This window comes from Clytia hemisphaerica, unplaced genomic scaffold (assembly GCF_902728285.1).
Source record: "Clytia hemisphaerica strain Z4C2 unplaced genomic scaffold, Clytia hemisphaerica genome assembly, whole genome shotgun sequence".
NCBI lineage: Eukaryota > Metazoa > Cnidaria > Hydrozoa > Leptothecata > Clytiidae > Clytia > Clytia hemisphaerica.
The window spans coordinates 298,540-321,361 of NW_027104297.1; the positions used below are offsets into that span (position 1 = coordinate 298,540).

At 35.5% G+C, this 22,822-nt stretch overlaps 2 protein-coding genes across 2 annotated transcripts in view; both read right to left on the reverse strand.

Moving 5' to 3' along the window:
• LOC136817243 (tRNA-splicing endonuclease subunit Sen2-like) overlaps nucleotides 1–22,412 on the reverse strand; it is a 36,410-nt gene extending 13,998 nt beyond the window's left edge. Inside the window, exons 1-7 of the mRNA XM_067073578.1 lie at nucleotides 22,235–22,412; nucleotides 21,480–21,626; nucleotides 20,679–20,784; nucleotides 19,480–19,528; nucleotides 18,469–18,508; nucleotides 9,239–9,502; nucleotides 8,655–8,732 (exon numbers count right to left, since the gene is read on the reverse strand). Of these exons, the coding sequence (XP_066929679.1) occupies nucleotides 8,655–8,732; nucleotides 9,239–9,502; nucleotides 18,469–18,508; nucleotides 19,480–19,528; nucleotides 20,679–20,784; nucleotides 21,480–21,626; nucleotides 22,235–22,309 (759 nt within the window). The 5' untranslated portion in view covers nucleotides 22,310–22,412. The remainder of the gene's footprint in view (nucleotides 1–8,654; nucleotides 8,733–9,238; nucleotides 9,503–18,468; nucleotides 18,509–19,479; nucleotides 19,529–20,678; nucleotides 20,785–21,479; nucleotides 21,627–22,234) is intronic.
• On the reverse strand, nucleotides 12,559–16,770 carry LOC136817233 (uncharacterized). Its single transcript, XM_067073569.1, has 4 exons — nucleotides 16,465–16,770; nucleotides 14,356–15,936; nucleotides 13,452–13,795; nucleotides 12,559–12,817 (listed from the first exon to the last, which is right to left on the reverse strand). Exons 1-4 carry the CDS (start codon nucleotides 16,738–16,740, stop codon nucleotides 12,622–12,624), a joined length of 2,397 nt encoding a protein of 798 aa, XP_066929670.1. The 5' UTR covers nucleotides 16,741–16,770; the 3' UTR covers nucleotides 12,559–12,621.
• Nucleotides 22,413–22,822: the final 410 nt, after the last annotated feature.

The window sequence follows — 22,822 nt, forward strand, 5'->3', positions numbered from 1 at the left end:
TTAGTCTAATTTTGTATCGTAGAAATTTTAAGAGTTTTTAAAAACCGTTCAAAGTACTTCCCCGTTTAACCAAAAATGGAAAGTCATTTTTACGGAGAAGATCATTGTTCACATACGATTCATCCGAGGTACATTTTTTTAAATTGCCTAGGAAGATGAATCTGCAATTCCAGTGGCAAGGTCATCTAAAATATAACAATCTTTTTAATGATTTAAAAGATGTTTTTTTTTTGAAGGTCGGAAGTTCTGAGAAACCAAGATCTTTTATCTAAACAAAGGGCTTCCTTGTGTTCTAAAATGCATAGATAGGGCGTATCATGGCTTCGAAAAATCATCAGCAAACAGTTTCAAATTGTCAAGTTCAGTGTAAACAACGAGACAACAAACACTCACAAAGATGAAGATTTGGAAAGCTTTGTTACTCGTCTCCTTCTTGGTGTACACAGTTCACTGTGAAACAGAAGAAGAGGCAAAAGAAGCAAACATTGAAGCAGAGGAGGATTAACTTCCAGGAATAGAAATGAGTGACGAAGAAACGATCGACCAACAAGACGATGAAGATGAAGAAGAAATAAAAGATGAACTTGAAGATCAAGATCTCAAACAAGGTGAGAATTCTACTCGATAAGTCTCTATATATTGTGTGGTCTTTGTATAGCCTTTTATCTTCTTCTTCCAGGCCAAAGTGAAAGCAGCAAAAACTTTAATTCTGAACTTTGAACCCTCTTTTTGAATTCAAAATTTTTCAAAGATAATCAAAAGCCAGTCAATTGAAATTTGAATAAGGCTTTTTTCTCCGGTTTTAGATGAAGATGCCAGCTACAAGCGATTTCTTTACGCCAAGAAGATCTTCATCTTCAAAGACAAACACCCTGTTCAATGTCGACTCACCAAAAGCAACAACAAACCAATCAGATGATACCTCAAGTACGCATGCGTCAAACGTCATGGTAACAAATGCATCAAAAAGAAAGTGTATAAATTTTGCGTTTTCAAATTCACAAAGACATGTTTGTTCACATCCAAATTCATCATCAAGAAATGTTTCAGAATCAGACATGGTGGAGGCTACAAAGTCAAATGTTATAAAAGTGCACCACAGTTGGTCAAAATTCGAAAATCTGCAGGTGTCATCAATAAAGCCAAATTGGTCAAAGTCTATTACATCAAACACTAGATCTAGACTTTCAACCGAATCGGAGCAAATGAACTGGACTGAATTACTAAATTGAAAAAAAAATTTTATTAGCTACTTTTGATAATTTTTACGTTTTTGTAAGCTTACATTTTCTAATTGCTAAATATATTCGAAAAACAAAAAACAGGAAGTTTATTGGTTTTTTTTTAATCAATTTGAATATTTAATCTTAAGGCATCACAAATTTACGGATCGCATCCATTCGAAATTTCTTCAGTAACATAATACAGTAACTCTCCCGTGTACATGTGGAAAGAATCATTCTGAGCCATTATATTTTCACTTTCATTTTCGTTTGTTTACTTTTTGCATCCGCCATCTTTCTTTTCAACGGACAGATGATTTTACATTTAGAATTGCAGATTCATCTTCCTTTTCACTGGATTTGTGAAGTGGATTTTCCAGCTTAACAGATATTACATCTTTGATAAGAGAGGGGTCAGAAGGGATCTACGATGAAAAAGTACCTGGTGCGCCACGAAAAAAGTTTCTCTATTTAAAGTGGATTTTCTCGAGGTCTAAAAATAAAAAAATAAAAAACATTTTTCATTGGAAAGAAGAAAGATAAACTAAAATTTTGATGGGTCATTTATAAAATTTGGTTCATTATATCAAAAGCTATGCTCAATTTAATAAAAAAAAATCGACCTATCAAATTAAACAGAAGCATAATTACATGATACATCAGTAATTTCGCTTCAGTCATTAATTTTTATCAAATAGTGTCGACTTTGTCAAGAAAATGACTGGTTAATTCAAAGGTCACTTTTTAGTATTCTGAGGACTTGATTTAGACATTTTCTACGGTGGAGAGATATCCAATATTGTATGAGTAAAAGTGAGTAAAAGTTTCACTTGTGGTTCTGAAAAAAGTGTTTTTTTTTAATTTTGATGTATTTCTTTTAGTTAAAAGTTTTGGAATACTGGATTTTCAAGAGAAGGGAAAGTCATGACTCTTGACTCTCCACCCGCTAAACGGCTAACCAACCTGATCCATTTTGAAATACTGTACTTGAGTAAAACTGCACTGAGGTGACACTACTTAGAACATTTTTGTTTCTTAAAATTCTAACGAGAATTTTCAAAATCGTCGATAAAAGCTCATAAAACCAGAAAAAGTTTGGTCAATGCTGACAAAATAACTCTTTTTATAAATCACCGATTAGGACTTGAAATTAAACAATCATTAATGATTTAATACTTTTATTTGCCATGAACTGTATATTTTCACCCTGTCAAGGTATTAACTTCTTAAAGAAATGATTTTAGATTAATTCTAAAATGCAAGAGCCCGAGCAAGAGCCGATCAATCTTCGCGATATTCAGGACTCTTTTGAGTGACTCTTATTCCAATTCAGTAAGGGGACTCAGCAAACGGGCTGGTAAACCCTGCTAGTGTCTATGAAATTAGAAATTTCCATCTGAGGGGTTAGGGCACTCTCCAATCTCCTTTAAAGTCTCAAAAGACTGAAAAGAGGAGCTTATTTTTGCATACAGTACCCATACAGCAGACAGAGCGTACACGCGCGGGCGATTAAATACGATCGCGCGGAATGCGGGTCAAAGAATTCCCGTGAGCAATCTCGTTATTTATCAAAAGGTTCATTGGTCGTGGTCGCTATTTCTGGTCGATTTTTAGAAACTTATGTTTTTGATCAAAACAGACACATTTGCGATAACGGTGATGGATTTCCTAATAGATCACAAGATTAAATCAATTAAATTTTCTTTGTATGAATATTGTTATCAGAAAGTATTTGGTTCAGAAAATCTGAAGTGGATATTGCGAAACTGTTGGGATCGGTTTTCCAAAATATTCCGATTCAAACCGATCTGTAGAAAATTATCCGTAATGGATAACCCGTTTTTATAACGCGCGTGTTCGTATAAAATCACATTATGTTTCATTCACTCTTTTACTTTTTTATAAAACAATAAATTCAATTCTTCCCTTTTTTTAAGCAGGCTTTCAAAAATCCTATTAAGTATGACGTCACACGGTTCAGAAAGCGAGTCCAAAAAATCTGTTCAAACTCTGTTCAAAATGCGGTTAGTAGAGTTTTAAAGAAGAAGGTTGCTCCTTCTCGAGTCTGCTAAATTGCGTGGGTTGCGTGGGTGCGTGGGTCAATATTTTTGCGTGGGTCATTTTTTTGCGTGGGTGCGTGGGTCAAAATTTTTTTGCGTGGGGGTTTGGCGTGGTCAGTTTTTGCGTGGGTCATATTTTTTGCGTGGGTCATATTTTTTGCGTGGGTCATTATTTTTTGCGTGGGTCATTATTTTTTGCGTGGGTCATTATTTTTTGCGTGGGTCATTATTTTTTGCATGGGTCAAAATTTTTGCGTGGGTCAAAATTATATCTGTAATTCGAAAAGAAGCCTTCCCTTGAAATTCGAACTGGTCACATCCAAAATGTTGGCTGTGTTTTACATAACACGTTTTGGTTTATTTTGTTTATTTTGCATAGCTGTACAGTTCCGTACTTTCTGAATATGGTGAATTTGTTCCAATAAACGAGGTCGGAAAGAATGTTTCCAACAGGGGAGTGTCTTTTTATAAGTGGAATTTTCCCTTTTGGGAGATTTCGTCCAAAATTAATACTGTAGTTACGTTTTGTATATACCTAAGAATATGGCCAAAAAATGTACACAATCAAGCGGCTTTATATTTTTTAATTCCGCTGACTGAACATGTCAGCTTTTATAGCTTCTTATAGCACGCTTTAATCTTTTGGGTTTCCTTTGAGTGTTAAAGAACAAAGCAAATGGTGACAAAATCTGAAAATTTTTCTACAAAAGTTATATAATTCATTATGCGACCGATTACTAAACAATTTAATCGTTGTCAATTATTTCGTCCACCCCACTTGTAATTTCTTTGATTTAAGTACATTAAAGGCCAATTTAAAAAATTGGACGAAATAAAGACACTGTACTTTTTATTATTCTATTATACAGGGTGTCCCTAATTAAAGTATCGAGTTTGAACATGCGATTGAGTAGAAAAGTTTGTGTGTGTTATCGCTAAAATATAAGAACGTTCTCCATCACAAGGCTTATTACAGAAGGTAGTTACAACGTATAAATTAATCGTAATGACAAAGAAAAAAGAGGGAGAGCTTAAAATACAATTTTGTGAACACGCACATAAAACTTTCTACTCATAGTTGTGTTTCGACTCGATACTTTAATTAGGGACACCCTGTATCTCATTTTTTTTGCTTAGAGTTATAGGGTTTATTTCCATGACACTGGAATCCATATAGCATGCTAAAATTCAAAAGTGTGATACTGAAGTGTGTCTACAAAAATTAGACTGGTGTGTGTTGGTTATGTATAATATTATAGTAAATAAGTGCAGCTATGCAAAATAAACCACAACGCGTTAGATAAAAACAGTGTGCTTTTGTTTAGTTTTCGTAGATACACATTACATTTTTGTATAAGATAGCTTGAAAGTTTTAATTTGGTAAAAAAATCGAGTTAGCTAAAAAATCACCAAAAAAATAGTGACCCACGCAAAAAATTTGACCCACGCAAAAAATTTGACCTACGCAAAATTTTTGACCCACGCAAAAAATAATGACCCACGCAAAAAATATGACCCACGCAAAAAATAATGACCCACGCAAAAAATATGAGCCACGCAAAAAATATGACCCACGCAAAAAAATTGACCCACGCAAAAAATATTTTGACCCACGCACCCACGCAAAAAAATGACCCACGCAAGAATATTGACCCACGCAAAAATATTGACCCACGCACCCACGCAACCCACGCAATTTAGCAGACTCCTCCTTCTCATAATCTCGCAAATTCTTCGCCTAGAAATTTTTGTGAAGAGATTCTTGTTTTAAGACATGCCAAACTGCAGAGCAGATGGTTGCAAGAGGAGAAGCACAACTCATCCTGAAATCAAATTTTATTCAATACCAGCTGAATCTAGAGATAAATCATTAAGAACGAAATGGCTGACACAGATCAGACGAAAAGAAATCCCAAAACACATTTACATATGTTCAAAACATTTTGAAGCTGATTGTTTCGAAAAAGATCTTGAGGTAGTTAGAGGCATTAGCAGGGGGGGGGGGTCATGCAGTTATTATATAAACACTATGACAATTACTACCGTGGTGGTATATAAACCAAAATTTGGGAAAACAGTTACTCCACCAGTGGACTAACTGCAACATGGGTGGTGCCTAAGCCCAAAATTGTCGATTTTGGTAGGATATGGTGTACTAAGTGAGCAAATTTTTCAATTTTTCACTTAAAATTTTAGGTTTTTAAAAATTCCGGAAGCAAAAAAATTCAAAACATTTTTTTCAAAAGTAAAAAAAAAATCACATTTTTTCTTCAATCAAGGCATGAAAGATATTTTAACAAACTTGGAAAATGATTAAGATATGCAGTTATTATATAAACACTATGACAATTACTACCGTGGTGGTATATAAACCAAAATTTGGGAAAACAGTTACTCCACCAGTGGACTAACTGCAACATGGGTGGTGCCTAAGCCCAAAATTGTCGATTTTGGTAGGATATGGTGTACTAAGTGAGCAAATTTTTCAATTTTTCACTTAAAATTTTAGGTTTTTAAAAATTCCGGAAGCAAAAAAATTCAAAACATTTTTTTCAAAAGTAAAAAAAAAATCACATTTTTTCTTCAATCAAGGCATGAAAGATATTTTAACAAACTTGGAAAATGATTGAGATATTTAACTCTTGAACGGTCGTTAATAAGACGTACCCAGTAAAATGGTATCAAAAATGAGGAATTCAGTGAAAAAATTGCCAAATTTGGCATTTTTGGGGGTGGTATACACCAATTTTGAAGGTAAAATCAGTTAGTACACTATGGAATAACTGCAAGGGTGGTGGTGTCTGTAGAAAATGTCCAGAATTGCAGTTACTCCACATAGTGTCAATGAGTAACTGCAAGACCCCCTCCCCTGGCTTTAGTAGATTTGTTTTCTTTTATACACTTTAAGCGTCAAACTGTCCTTATTCTGTTCTTATTTTTAGGGCAAATCGAAATATATACTTCCGTTGTAAAAAGTATTATATTTTGTTTGTTCTTTTAAACCAAAATCATCTCTTACTATACACTTTCTTTTATAAGAACCAGTAAAATTTTGCTGAGGTTCGGCTGTTCTTAATTTTTTGGCACTTTGAGCATCAATCCTGTTCTTATTTATAGGGTGTATTTGTGGAATTTTAAGCGTCATACCCAATTTTAATACTTTGACCCCTAAAATACTTGGACGTAAATTCAGGCTTAGCATTGTTCTTATTTTTTGGCGATTCTGAGCCTCATTGTTCTTATATAACTGTTCTTATATGAGAAAAAAAAGTGCAATGTTTTTATTTTAAATTTTCTTTTCATAGGGTATAAATTCGAACTTCCGTTATTCGAATCTTTCTCTAATTCGAAGAAAACTTTGGTCCCATGAGTCAACAATTAGAGAGAGTCGACTGTTTGCCCTTATAAATTCGCTGTTTTTATTAAAACTTTCGCAGGTTGTTATTAGGGTTACATTAATCATCAATTAATCTTTCGTTGTATACAGGCTGAACTTATGAGAGGTGAAAACAAGATGAAGCTTAAGAAAGATGCTGTACCAACCATATTCAACCATGACAAACCCTTGAAGCGTCGTTTAAAGACAGCAAACAATAGAACCGAGAAACAGGTTAGATTAGAATGCAGGCCCGGCGGAAGCGGGGAGACTGGGGAGACTTCAATCTCCCCACTTTTGAGCAAATGAGATATTTTTCTTAAATTTCTACCGAATCCTATCTCATTTTGCGCCTTCAACCTCCCCACTTTTACGGTTTTTCCGCCGCAACTGGATATTAGAAATAGAAACATGGGTTTTGTTCTAATCTAACCTTTTACAAAAATAACCCCCACCCTCCAAAAGTCCACGAGAAAGAGAAAAATTACGAGACACCATAAGACACGTTATTTCAAGATGAAACTGTAAAGTGCAGACCCAACTTTCTAAGTTTTATATAAGCCCCGGAGGACCAGTATCTCAATCTTCCCCAAACAAAAGCTGGTGATTTTGGTACCATTGATTGATGTGGGTCAAACATTATAATGGAAAGTTTCATTTGATTAGAAATTAACATTCGTTGAGGAGTGCCCCCGAACGTACCTAATTCTAAAAATCCTGATCCAATGGAAGATATAGTTTATTCATGAGAAACTGGCATGAAACACCGCTTTATTCCCTGGTCCAGAAGGGGGTAGCCAGGCAAAAACGACCGGAAGTCGTATGCAGCTTTAACGGTGTGTGTTTATGTAAACTAAAAAAGTGTATTGTTCAAAAGGTACACTTTAACCATTCCGTTTTTATATTTTTTTTCACAGATCACCAAACCTGTATTGGAAAGTCCTCCGAAGATTGTTGAAACTTTACCTGTCAAACGAAAATATGTTCCTGAGGGAGCTTGCAATGATGCAATAGAGATTCCTAAGACTTGCGCAAAAGAAAATCATGACAACATACTAAAAGTTAAGCTTCCATTAAAAGTAAAAAAGAATAGTAAACTATCAACGAAGAATAAGGCAACCAATACAGACATTACGTTTCGACCTTCAGATAATGTTGTAATGTCTATTGAACTAGGTGATGATTAGCCTGTAACAAACAGTCCGGACGTCAAATGGCGTAAAAGATGGAAATAGAAGACTACCGCCCGATGTCCCGCCCGATGTTGAAGCTGAACCAAAATTTGAACTATAAGCTATATAACTTAAGCATAGCGAAAGTGCAACAGAACAGCCTACAGCTCCATTTCTACAAAATGAATATTAGTTACAATTAGCTCTGCTGCCCAAACGTTAATGTTTTAAGCATTTTTCTTATAAAGTATGACTAGGATGGGATTTGTACGTAATAGAGGACTAGAGGGGAAATGTCCAACCTAAGCGTGTTTTTAACTGTAAATATTTAATTTTTTGTTTTGTCTTGTTTTTGCCAAAGTTTTTGCCAACTTCTCACAAACAAAGAAATAGAAAGGCTCAACAGTATAAGAACAGTTTTTAAGATGATTAATAAATAAGTATGAGTCGCTAGATATGAGTTTACAATTAAAGTAATGCCAAATAATAAGCTTTAATTTTATAGATACTAAGCATCTCAGACAATTTGGTGGAAATAAGATTTGTGCCCTGGTTTCTAAAAAACAATATTATAATAGAGTATTTCTGAGTGTTTCTTCGTTTTTCGAGAATGCCAATTTCAGTCCTTACACTTTATGCCATAGGGTTTATCGGTTTCCAGGCTTTATTCTAAGCCTTATTTAACCATTTTTCTAACTTTTACATTCTGAGTGAGTGTCGAGTCTAATTTTATTAAAACTCAGAGTTAAATCTTCTACTTTCCAAAACCGTAAGTTATAAAGAGCCAGACAAAGTACAATAAACATTAAAGATGGGAGCATACCTCTTCAAAAGTGAGCTGCAGATATTCGAACAGTTTGTATTGGTCCTCAATTTTAGCCATCTTTCCAACACTCCAATCCTATGGGAAAGATATTGGTCGACCAGCTAAATTAAAAGTGAAGCGACCGTAGTGCAGTGGTAGAGCATCCGGCTACGGCTCGAAAGGTTGTGGGTTCAACCCCCAGCCGGGTCATACCAAGGATTCCCAAAATGATACTTGATACCTCTATGCTTGATGCTCATCAATTAAGGTGAGTGGAGGAATCCAGGGAGAAAGAGCTGCACCTTCCCCTACCTTCGGGTAGATAGCTATCGAAAGAGGAGTCTTCGGGTCGCCTCCGACTGCAGTCGCAGACTTACTTATTAGTGAATCCCAAGAAAATCATACAGTGCTCTAAGTACTTGCCCGAATAAATTCTTTAAATAGGAGTTTAGAAATAATCCGCGAGAAATAATTTGTTTGTGACACTCACTTCACAGATTAAAAAAAAGGCAAATCGTTGCATTAAAATGAGATTTACTTGAATATGATATGGGAGAATTTCAAATATTCAGCCAAAAGAAAATGTAGAAAAGGTTGCTCACGTCTTGCGATTCTGTTTTCCGTTTTAAAGTTTCTTTTTCATTTTCATGCAGTGTGCAGTCAACTGTTTCACCATCATCTTCATTTTCAAAACATCCGGTAGCGGACAGTTGATCTTCTTCTTCATTACTCAGTTCATCCTCACCATCGGTACCGTAACTTTCGTCTGGAACTCTCAAATCCACAGAGTTGATGGTTGATGAAAGTTCTGTAGAATTGTCTGATGTGACTTTCAAAGTATTCCTAGTGGATTCGATGTCATCTTTCTAGAAGAAAAATGATTTTTATCTTACTCTCTTTAATTTGATTTTCAAGGGGAATTTGATTTTCAACGAATAAGGGAGCGTATCGAATGGTAGAGTGTCAGAGAGCCTCAGCTGTAATGTGAAAAGCATGAAGAATATTTTGCGCAGTTGTTTCCCATTAAAAAGGGAAGCCGGCCTGTGACTCAAAAGCGTAAACAATTTTTTAAGTAGAAGATTCCCCAAGATTCATTGCGATCATGAACAGCTCTACCTTATAACATAGTATATATTAGACGGTTGCCGTCGTCGCAAACGTTGGTCAAAGTACTGCTTGAAATAAATCATTTTTAGAATGGGGTCGTGTCCGTAAGCCAGACCGTTTTTCCATTAAAATCAAGCATGAAAAATACGAAAATCAATGTGCATAAATTGACTCCCAAAGGGATTTCAAGTACCTGAATTTCAGACCGGTCCCAGAACGGTGCTAAGCAGTGGTCTAACATCGGCAATCTTATTCAAACTTGATTAAAACTCACAACCTTTTTTATAAGAACAAACTATATAAGAACATAAGGCTTTGATGACAAAAATGTCAAGAAAAAGTTAAGAACATTTTAAGGCTTAGCAGACCCTAAAACACCCAATGTCTTAGGAAAAGGGCAAAATACACAAAAAATTGTGAGAATAAGATCATGTTAAGAACATTTTTAGGCTTAAATCTCAAAAATTTAAGAATATCCAAAGACCTCAAAAATCTTGGAAGTTTTTATCAAAAAAACTTGTATCCGCTAAAAGAATGGCTACACGTAAACCCGTTTAATATTTGTGTAGTTGCGCACACCTTATAATATAAGCATGCGAAGATGATTCAAGAAACTTATTTAAAGTGACGCAATATTGAGCGTCCAACTAATTGAGCATTATCATTAATTACCACTAGCAATAATTAAAATCATCAAGAAAAATTCTGTAGTTCTGTTACATACTTGTGAAAAGAAACTGATTTCACAATTTCTTTGTAAAGATTTTGCGTGGTGGTGCGGATAAAATATTCAATTGTATGAAGATTCTAGTTTCAAGTATGGAAAGCAGCCTTGTTGAAGAAGACACAGGACAAATACACAAATCTGGCAACCTGAAGCGCATCGGAATTTTGTTTTTCAGAGTCGCCATATTTGCCTGATGTTAGACTAGTAAACTAGTCGGTTATTACTTATAACCTTATAATAAAACTATCAATCAAATAATGTAAACACTAATTAAATATTCAGCGCGCGTGAGAGAAAAGGAAAATAACCTTTGAAATTGAAATTCAGAAAAGAGACGCAACTTCACCCCTTCGATTCTTTTTATTTGGAGCTTGATTTTTGGACCTACCTGGAGGTCCTATAAATCAACCTGTGTTCGTCCGTCCGTCCGTCCGTCCGTCTGTTACCAACTTTTCTCGGGATTGAATTATAGGAATTTTTTGATTTTTGGTACAAAGGTGCAAAATGGTAGTGGCCAAAATGTGACGGAGCCCGATTTTCGAAAAAAAAAATTTGGGGGCAAATTTGGGCCAAAAAACGGCTAAAAAACAGGTTTTTTGGACTTTGTGAAAAATTGGATCATTAATTTTTTCTGATTTTTTGCATGAAAGTAGGGTACCATCATAGGTAAAAGACGGCTCAAGCAGATTTTTGCAAAAAAATTTTGTTGGCTCAAAAAACGCATGTTTATCTATAAGAACCACTACTAATAAGCATACATCAATGTTCTTAGTCAAATTACTCAATTTTTTTATGAGATAGATGTTTTTTTTGCTCACGAGGGCTTACTTTTGAAGAATATGTGTGTTTAGACAGGAAATTTTGGTTGCTTGGCTTGTTTTTATAGAAAAACTGGCCAAATTCGATATATTTTTATAAGCACATTATCAATTACTTAGGTATTAGCTTTTCTCGAGATTCTCTTTCATTTTTTAAGATTTTTTGCACAAAGATGCATAACTATAAACCTTGAATGTGACGGAGCCCAATTTCCGAAAAAAAAAATTTGGGGCAAATTTGGGCCAAAAAACAGCTAAAAAACGAATTTTTGGACTTTGTGTTTTTTTTGCTCACAAAGTCTGTAATATGAAAGAATATTTCAAGAGCATGAAATTTTGGTTTCTCAACGTTTTTTTAATAAGAAACAAACAACTAATTTTAATAGATCGTCACTATTTGTGTTCTGAATGATTGTTTAATGGTCACATCACGTAGATATCAATTATAAATGTGTTAAATGCATAACCAGGTAGGTCCATAAAAGTATCACTTGTTTGTATATGGGTCTGTTTTCAACGACTAGTTTACTAGTCTAGCCTGATGTCATTGGTGAACTTTTGGACGGATTTTTTACTCGGAATTGAGTATGCTAAGAAAGATCACCCGGTTTATGCATCCTTCACGTTTTTGTTCACTCGGGTCCCGACGGCATATGGGGCTTTATACGTGTTTCGCTATCTTCAACGAAAAAGTGAACAGACTCTTGCTGACAAGATTATCTTTGTCTGCTCTCCTACACAAATTATCCGACACCCCTGAAAAGGCTACAGACGTCTGTTCCCACAAAACTTTGGGGTGGGCTAGATTTTTGCACTTTGGACTTTTTGCACTTTGGAGTATTCCTTGAAATATTTTTTATTTCATTTTTCCAAAAAATCTTTTGTCTTGGGAAGAATTTCACCGTCAAAACGAAGGCAGGTTAAAATCTAAGCCTACATATTGATTTAACAAATGGGCCTAGGATTTATAAAAAAACTGAAATTAAGCCAGTGTATTGCGGTAAACATTTAATCGACAGTTGGGAATATTGTCTTTGTAAATTTGGTGTGCCTGTTGGGAATTAAGTTTTTGATCCCATCTTTGCCAAATTTCAGTCTTTTACTACTATCTGAAATAATGTTCTGCTAACGGAATCTACTGATAGGATCTGCCGTTTTTTGAGACCTACTTTAATCGGATTAACTTTCGCGAATTTTTGAAATTAAATCCGATTAAAGTATACAAAAAAATATACACTGTTACTTGATATAATAAATTGGTATAAAATAATATAAAATATCCAGTGTGAGAAGTTATTTACAAATGTATACATATGATTTGGAGATGACGTTACTACCAGAGTGAGTCATCGTTGGTGACAATGCTGCAGATCTTGATGAGAAGAAACCATATTCCGATACAAAAGGTGATAAGTGAAGTGTCATATACGCTCCACGGCCTTTCGTTATCATGTTGGTCGAAAATAGCATCTGGCGTCGTACAAACAATGTTCTTAGATGCTTTTGACTGACTTCTTCGTTGAGCCGTACTATAAAATCAGTGGAAGATAATGTTTAATGAAAAGAAAGCTTTACCAATCTTTTACCATTGTAAAAAGAAGTTAAAGTACGCCTTTTTCGACCGATTACTTAATTCTCCCCCTAAACTAGATCCATTCTTTTTTGATACGTTTTTCTTTTGTATTTATGTGGGGAAAAAAAGACTATGCGAGTTTAGGGTAATAAACAGACAAAAAAGAGCCCGCGCGGCAGTTGGCGGATACGGTCGAAAGGGTGAATTGGCAATCATTGAAAATATCTACAATCAGTTCCAAAATACTTGGCACAAAAGGGAAATTCCCCACGAAATCTTATAACCACAAACGATTTGGAAGTGCTCCAAATTAGGTTGCAAAGGTAGAGTTTTAACTCTGAGTTTTAACGCTAGACTTAAGACCCTAGGACGTGAGGATCCAAAAGTTCAAAGATGGTCCGATAGGGCTTGAAATATAGCCTAGAAACCAATAAATCCCTCCCAGATCGAAATATTCCATGAGATCAAGTTGAAGGCCCGAAATTGACTTTCTCGCACGAACTTCAATTTTCGAAAAATGGTAAAATTGCCAAAATTGCCAAAATTGCCAATGTTATGACACTGATTGTAGAAGAATAGAGCATAGATACCTTTTTTGTACTTTAGTGACTTTTTCTATCTTTCCATTGTCAAGATCTGATTTTTTTGGTCGATCTTTGTTTGGATTGTTACTCTTTGCTTCTTGTGGCTTTGGAAGGTCTTTCTTACATTGTGTAGCAACGATCAGGGTATTTGCTTCGATATCGTTGGAGGTAACTTGTTTAGATTTTCTCTTGCGTTTTCTTTGCTTTTGCTTACCCGCTGCCTCTGCTTCTTGGATGGTTTGCATTTGAGCAATTTTATGTTCATATTCTTGCTTGATTGTTTGCAAGTGTTCTTTGGTGGCCTCAAGCTTTTTGTTGGTTTCAATCTTCTTCATACTATTCGCGTGAGCCTGAAATAGAATTTCAATAACACTGGCATAATCGAGACCTTTAGAGCTCTTTTTGAAAACCTTTACGGCTTTTCCTCGCTAAATGTTCAAAAAATATTAATCGTAGCCAAAAGAATAGCCTTTATTTCATTAGAGGGTAAACATTTCTAATACCCACTATCACTGTCCTGTCGATCTACCATTCTTACTATTCATTTTTCTCGTACTATTGTGTTTATTTGAATGCAAGGGAACTCTAACTTATTTATCAGGTATTCGGCCGGTGACTTGTTAAATCAGGTCCTCGACCGTTGAATCAGGTCTTCGGCTCGAAATTCAGGTCTTTGACCGTTAATTCAGGTCTTCGGCCGTTAATTCAGGTCTTCGGCCGTTAAATCAGGTCTGCGTTCGCTGACGGAAAAAAATTGCAGAAGCACAGGGGGAAGTGTTTGATTATCAAACAATCATTCAAACATTGTCTTAGGGACTCACACAACCTAGCTATCTAGCTATTCAGTTCCTAAAAATTCTTTATCGATGCTGATCGATGGTAATTTATTGGAATAAAAAGCTAATCTTACCTCTTCTCTGTAAGCATTGCGTTCACGGATCAAAGATTCGATCCTCTTCTTTTCACGCTTCAAATCGTTCTGGATTTTCTCCATTACGGCTTTTTGTTTTTCGATAATAGCTTGGCCAGCTTTCTCTTTCTTCTTGTATTCGGAAATATCTTCCAAACGAGAACGAATCTCGACTTCACGTTGGTTTAGTTTCTTCTCCAAACGAAGCACACTTTTCGATGCAGTCTCTAGTTTCTTTTCGCAGATTGCTTTTTCTTTTTGTAAGAAAGTAATCATCAATTCAGATTCTTCCAGGTTGCCATCTTTTGCAGCCAATACTTCTTGATGCATCGAATCCATCTGGCTGGTTTCTTTCTTCAACTGTTCAAGCTGCTCCTTAGCTTTACCAATCTCGTCCATGTGAGCGCTTTTCACACGGAGCAATTCGTCATCCTGTTTTGCCATCTCTTTTGCATGGTTTAATTCACATTCGACTTGCGCCGACTTCAATCCTTCATTCTCTGTCTTGAGCAATCCCACATTTTGTTCCTTGATGTCGATTTTCTTTTTGAGACTATCGCACATCTTAACCAACTCGCTCTCTTTTAGTGTCAGTTCTTCAATATATTTCTTACGCTCTTCCTCGTTATCATTTATCAATTTCTCATTCATTACCTTAAGATCATCCAGCTCCTGTTGTTGCTTGTTAAACTCTTCTCGGCCCTGGAAGACCTTAGCGTTTGCTTCCTTGACCTCTTTGGTTGCTTTAAACAATTTCTTCTTGATGACAGCCTTCTTGTCATTCAATTCTGTGATTTGAGAAGCTTGGGCATTAACTAATTCCATTTGTTGCTGTAAGGAGTGCTGCGTCTCAAGGAATAATTTCTGTTCGACGTCCAAGCTTTTACGAAGCTCCTGAATAGTTTCTTGGTTAAGCTCCGCTTTCTCTTTTTCCATAGAAAGCATTCTTTCTAAACTTTTAGCTCCTTGTTCCTTGACGGCATCTAGCTCCCTCTCAAAATATTTTTTTATTTCAGAAATCTCAGCGTCCTTGTGACAAATTTTAGCCTCTTTTTCTGCTAGAAGGCCTTGGTTGTGTTTTTTTTCTTCGGTCAACAACACGTCAAAATGTTGTTTCAACTTCGAGGTAGTATCGGTCACACATTCCTTGATATCGAAGCTCATATCTTCAACCTCTTCACGGGCCATTATCAATTGTTTATTTAAATTTTCGATCGTATTGCACAAAGCGTCCGCCTCTTCACGGTGCGCCAGATCAGATTCTTCTTTCACCAAAGATAATCGCCGGATCTCAGTTTCAGCTGCCGTGTTTCTTTCTAAAATACTCTCATAGTCACCTTTTATTTTACCGTAATCACCTTTGATTGTGCGAAGTTCTTCCAAAAGAGCATTATCATTTGTTGGAGAAGCATCCTCACATCCCTTTACTTTTGTATCGACATCACTATCTTTTAAAGGTGCACCAATACTCTCTTCTTCTCCAACGTATGCATTTTCCTCATTCTGGACTTTGACGACATTTTGATAAGTTTTCATCGCAATGCTGAAGTCCAATGAGCCAACGTTTAACTCCTTCATAATCTATAACCGATGTAAAAGATATTTAAGTCGGAGTTTGCGGATGAACCCGAGTTCTAAATTTATTAAAGCTGAGGCCACGCCTTTTTCGTGTGACAAAATGCATCAATGTGAGAGCCACCTTTATGCCGATAAACAGTCGTAAAAAAGCGTATATCGCGTGGCAAACATTGTCCGGATCAAGCCGGCGGTTTTACAAGAAGATCCGTTCACTTTTTGTTTAAAACCGAAAAGTTATACAAAACTTATTTTGTCAAAGGTAAATGAAAATTCTTGTAAATTTGGTCGGCCTTTCTTCAGCAGGTGACTGTTGTAGTTGGGGTAGAAGATATTATGTTTTCTAATCGAACAAGGACAGTGAGATATGCCCAGCTGGTACATAAAATTGTTTCAACATTCATCTAACGTTGTATTGAAGTTGTGAAAATTATTTAAACATTGAAACAACGTTGTGTGCTAGCTGATTGGGGTAATATTCTTCATTTCCTTACTGTATACTGAAAATTGTAATTATAGACTCGGTAAACAAACCTTTCTTTGAAGAAATTCTTTATCATCGGTAACAATGCATGGCTGTTTGTTTCGGCCACCGTAAAGTTTGTCAGGAAGTGTAACATTCTTGTAACTGATTAATGTTCTATTGGTCTGACACAACTCGTCATCATTTAAATTTCGGCTTAGTGTATTTCCACAGCCTGATTGAAAACCCTGGATTTGATTTTCACCATGATAGAACCCCTTTGGAAGTCTTGCTTTCGAAGATTTCTTTAGGTCTTCGGTCATCAATGATGTAGCGCGCCACCACATCTTTCAAAAAAGTTTTTCGTCGATAATTACTTCACACGTCTATCCAATTCAGAATAAAACTTTTAAATGAACTTTTTTTCGGTGGCCACGTTCAAAAGAATACTTTTGTAAAAATTATATTTGACGTCAAAAAAAATTACATCAACACTCACTGACGTTTTATGTGTTGCTATCTTTTTCTGACATATTCCGATGGCGGGTTGGCGTCCGCCCACGCTTACTAAAGTTCTAACGAGGCATGCTTATATTACCGACGGAGAGCAATCAAATCCAACCTTTAGTGTACCCATAATCCTTTTGTGCTCCCTGGAAGAAGAGCTTCGTACTCAGGTCTTTTCCGATGAATTTCGTTATTTGCTCAGGCAAAAGAAAGTTTCAGACCATGTTCAGACGTTACGGTTTCGTATCGCTCGGGTATGGCTTCTGTTACGGATCGAGAGTGTTCATATTGGTTTCGGAGCTTTTCGGGGCGAGAAAACGGAGCAGTTCCACTCTGATGAAAAAAAGTGGAGCGAAACCGTTTCAATCTGTTTTGCTTTGTAAAGTCTTCTTTTTTGACGTTTCGAATTTCTGGAATCGTTTCGTTTTGAAACGATACGAAACCGTAACGGCTGAACATAGTCTCAATCCAATTAAATGTATTTGTCCCCCTCGGCCGTTTTTTCGTTTGAAAATTATTAGTAGCTATTAATGTCTTGATTCGCGAAAGTTTATGCTCACAAAAAAGATTTTTTACTTCGATTTGTGAAATTTTGTTATAAATTTCGCGATTTTTCGGCCTCGCGAAACCAGCTGCTCGAAAAAATTGGTACGCCTGAAGTAGATAAAAAAATCAGATTTAGAGCGAGCTGGTGGGAAAAACTTCTAAATTTATATTTATTTTATTTATAATAGTGATAGTCTTTCATGGGAATATATAGAGCAATGCAAAATAAAGTGCTGTGTATTTTCAACAAAATTTGTCTGACAGCCGCAGAAAGGATCTAGAGTATCACGAAAACCATGTCTAAACTTATGCTCATTGAGATGACTGAATCTAACACGAAGCCTATTGAGGATAGCACCTTGATTATCAGGAACATCAAAAACATGACACTGGTCGAGTCTCAAAAATTCAGTAATTACTTTTGTGAATGTTTTAATGGAAGGTAGATTTCTTATATCATCGTCCAAAATATTTCACTCGTGTTTCGGAAACTCTTAATTCGTATGGATTTCTTGTTCTTAGACCAATGGGCGCTGTAAGCCTCGCTGGTAAGTAGTTGCAGAAATAAGACGGAGTTCAGTTAATTATACTACCGTATTTAATACAATCGTAACAGACATAAGAATATTTTTTTATTTCAAGCATAAGCAGTACTTTTACTCAACGTTTGCGACGACGGGAAACAGCTTTAATTACAGGAAAGAAATCAATATTTCTATCTAGGACGAAAGTTTTATCGCGCAAAAAATTATTTTTTGACTCAAATTCGAGTTCAGGGTTACGACATACTTCATTCAAACATCATACATGTTTTTTTTATAAGCAAGTGTCTGTCCCTATTCCAGGCTCGCATTATGCTTAGCATTCTATTGTTCTCACTCAAACAATAGAGCCATTGCTTAGGTACCAAAAACTGAGCCTGCATAATACGCTTATAAACGTTATGCTTATAAAATAAAATAAAAACATTTTGAAATAATTCATTGAATCATCCCAGCAAAAAAGAACTAAAAAAACAATACCTTTTCTTTCATCCAAGACCAGTTTTCATGTTGTCTAAGTCTGAAATTGAAATTAAAACATTACTTGATTTTAGTATTTTAAGCGTACAGTGGTCTTACAGTAAAAGGCAAATTTCTTACAAGCCCAAACGCGAAAAATAGCGCTCGCTTCATTCCCAACTGAGTTGATGCATTCCTCTTGTCATAAAAGTATATTTGAAGGTTGCAGAAAAAGACAATCGCCTTGATGGTAATCTTGTGAAGGCGAGGCAGGAGTTGTCCATGTTCGTACCATTGCACTTATTTATGATCGGATTAATTTTTGCTTGATATAAGGATTTGATTGTTTGATTAATATAAGGAAATTTAAAGAAATTAGAACGCCAAATGGAAAATACTTAACCAAATGAAAAGCTTCATTTCTTTATTTTTTTTTGTTTTTCGCGCCTCGATTACTTTAAAGATTCTTTTTTATGAGATAGAAAGGAGGCGTGTCTCTATGCTGACAAAGCAAAATAAATAAAAGAACTTGGCGAATTTTTTTCTCGAGCGGCGCCGAAAGGGGAGAAAGTTTTCGTTTAAAAACGCTGTGTAAGCAAATGGTGGGAGATACGTTAAATGGTGTCTTTTAATACACGCTTTTTTTTTTATAAGAATGGTGTAAATCCATTTCATCATGGATATTCTTAACTTTTTTAGGAAAATCATCCTATATTCTTACAGCATATTCTTAGGTTAATTTAAACTAGATTTAAAATTTAGTACATACGTCTCAAGCATAAGATGGCATTTTTGTGAAAGGAGTGAGCCTTACTTGGGGGGTAATTGACAATTTATAATTGAAAATGCTCCAAAAATGGAATTCTTAGCTTGAGTAGTAAAATTCCATGATGGTGATATTCTTAGCATATTCTTAATTTTTTGGTCATTTTCATCATGGACATTCTTATAAAGTGTATTCTTATAAAAAAAAGCGTGTACACATCGCGGAAATAAAAGGTAATTACGGGAAATTACGGGTGTTAGACTTACCTTTCTTGAAGGAATGCTTGCTTGGATTCTAATTGCGCTTTTGATCTACCTATGCAGAAAAAAAAAAAATAGTTTTTTCAAATCTTCTATAAAATCCTTTTCTACAGGCATTCAAACTATTGGTTTTCTAGTTTTAAACATTTTTCTAATGAAATACTAAAGGTCTGTGCTTGATTATAGAAGGGTCTAATTAAGTAGGGGAGGAGGCGTTGTTGAACATATTTCTTTCTAGGGTAATAGGAAGAGTAATAAAGTGACTTAAAGTCACCAAGCATAATATTGAAAAAGCGTCCGCAATATATTGCCAGCTCGATTTGCAATACTCCAAGGGGATTGTTTTCCGAAACAAAAATCCTTTTTGTAATGTTGTTAACTTCTTACATTATACGGTCTGCAAACCAAATTGTTCGCCCATATACTGTGTAGTCTCACTAACACTTTGTGAAAAAAATTACCTTATCGGCCCTTTTTACGCCGGCCCTTATTGGCGTTACTTTTGGGCTCGTGGCGTAATAAAGGCCGGTGTTAAAAGGGCCGGCATAAAAAGGGCCAACATTTTGCAATGTCTACCTAAAAACGGCGTTAATTGTTGACCATTTTTTTTCAATTTAAAGGATTTTGGGCATAATTAAAGGATGAAAACTATCCATTTTTCACTCTATATCCAAAACTTCACGAAAATCAATGATTTTCAATGGAATTTTCAACAGTTTAATACTGAAAGATGACATTTTAATGTAAATTCTAGTTAATACTTACTGTTTTGAAGCCTGAATAGCGATTTTTACAAGTTTTGGCATTATTTACGGCCCTAATTAGCGTAAACCCAAAATTAGGCTGTGGTGGAATAAGGGCCGGCGTAAAAGGGGCCGGCGTTAAATTAGGGCCAGCGTAAAAAGGACCGATAAGGTATTCAGATGATTGTGGACACTGTATTCATGCTACTTTACTAAAAGAATATAAGTATACTTGCCATCATTGAGTATGAAGCCCTGAAGGGACTAGATAGGGAGATTCAACCTTTCTCGAGCAAGAAAAAGTAAACTCTTAAAATTTGCCCCGCATTTAGAAAATTTGTGTGAAAGCCTATGAAAACAACGCGGGTCACGTGTTTTGGATGGGAAAAAAGTGGCTTCATTCCCAATCCGGGATTTGCGTATCTAGCCCCTTCGGAACTTTGAAATCAATGCTTGTCATACCTTCACTTCTACTTTGGCGTTTAGCATGGTCCAGAAGGAATGACTCTTCTTCGTATTTTTCGTACTGTGGCTGTGATTTCGATAGAATACCTTTACCAAAGAAACCCTGCGGAGGAGAAACATAAAAATCAAATTAGATACTGATCTGATCTACACCTGATGAAAACTAATGAAACCATCTTTTTGCCAATAACCAGAAAAAAAAAATAATGAACGGATCTCGAGAATAGCTGGCAAAAGACAAACGAACTGACAGACGGACGGACGGACGGACGGACAAAGTTTAATTTATAGGCCCTCCAAGTAAGTCCAATAAACGATTAAATTTTTATGAAGAAGCTATGAAACTTTGTGCAGCTTAGAATAAATTTGATTGTAACTGACAGGATTTTGAGGTGATTATTCCTTTGTATGTTCGATTTAAAGGTTATGTCTTAGTACACTTATTTGCTTTAGAATTTCACATTCTTTCCGATGGTATCAATCATTTCCACTTTTTTCCCTTAAATGTTTTGTCTATAACGTCAGTTTTTTGGCCGTTTCAACGGGCGTAATTCACGTATGCCTCACAAAAAGTCTCTTAATACATTCTTCATTCGAATGAGCCAAGCATATCAATCAATCAATCAATCAATCAATCAATCAATCAATCAATCAATCAATCAATCAATCAATCAATCAATCAATCAATCAATCAATCAATCAATCAATCAATCAATCAATCAATCAATCAATCAATCAATCAATCAATCAATCATTGCTTAAATGGCCCAGGTATAGGGTTTTTATTTCATCACTTACCATCTGATAAAGGTATGTTAAATCACCTTTCCTGTAAACAGCAACATGGTCACTCTTCAGCAATCCAAAGAAATAATACCATCTGTCATTTGTAGGTTGCTGGCGTGTAATTGTTTGGATGGGAACTGGGAAAGGTGAAAGCGGAACCTGTAGAAGGGAGAAAAAGTTGCGGTTTTTTTTTTGTTTGAAAATGCTGTGTAAGCAAATGGATAAGTCAATTGATGCCCTTAAACTTAAAAAAAATATGAAAGAACACCCTATTTTCCTTGAAGTTCTTTAAAACTATTTCTATTAACATCCATCGAGGTTTCTTGTTGACGGTGACTTTCAATATTATCGAATAATGGAGCATATCGAATAGGAGAACGTCAAATTAGAGAGCGCCGGCTGTATTTTCAAAGCATTTATCTTTCTCTATGACCTACTTTTCTGACTTGTACGTTCGGTCTCATGTACCAGTTTGTAATAATCTAATACAGTCTATTCTTTCAAGTCTTTACCCATCTTCATGTAGTTAATATTTTACTATCGATTTTGAGTGCCTATCAAAACCAATCTATACATTTATGAGCCTGTTTGATATTCTTAAAAACATGCATAAACTGACCAACGACTTACAAATAAATATATTTGTATTTTGTTGAACTGACAGAATATTTATTGGCTCTATATCTTATAACTTATCGATACTAACTTCATTGATAAACTGTCCATTTGACAGCTCTCCTCTGATAACTGGTTTATTCTATTCTTACCTGTCGTCCACATCTTTTCTTTCTCGGCTTACGGAGCAGTTCATCTGTCATCAGGTAATTTGGTGCAGTAGCCATTTTTCGTTTATTCTTTTAACGTTTTTGGTCCAAAGCACCATTCTCTTCAATATGTCTGTTTATTAATCATATTTTTTTCGATGCTTTAATTTCTAAAAAAACTGAAAATATAAAGTAAAATAAATAGTGTAATCACAAAACAGTTATCAGGTCGGCTTTCTAGTGATCTATTTCTTTGGCGTTGCTTACCACACATTAAGACCATGTTCAGACGTTATTGTTTCGTATCGTTCCGCAACAAAACGGTTCCGAAATTAGTGTGAATGGCAAAATTCGAAACGTTAAAAAAGAAGACATTACAAAGCAAAACAGATCGAAACAGTTTCGCTTCATTATTTTCGTCAGAATGGAACAGCTCCGTTTTCTTGCTCCGAAACGTTTCGAAACCAATATGAACACTCTCGATCCGTAACAGAAACCATACCGGAACGATACGAAACCGTAACGTCTGAACATGGCCTAAGGGTCAAGATATATAGAAGTGCTTGAGGTACAGTATTACCAGACTTTGTT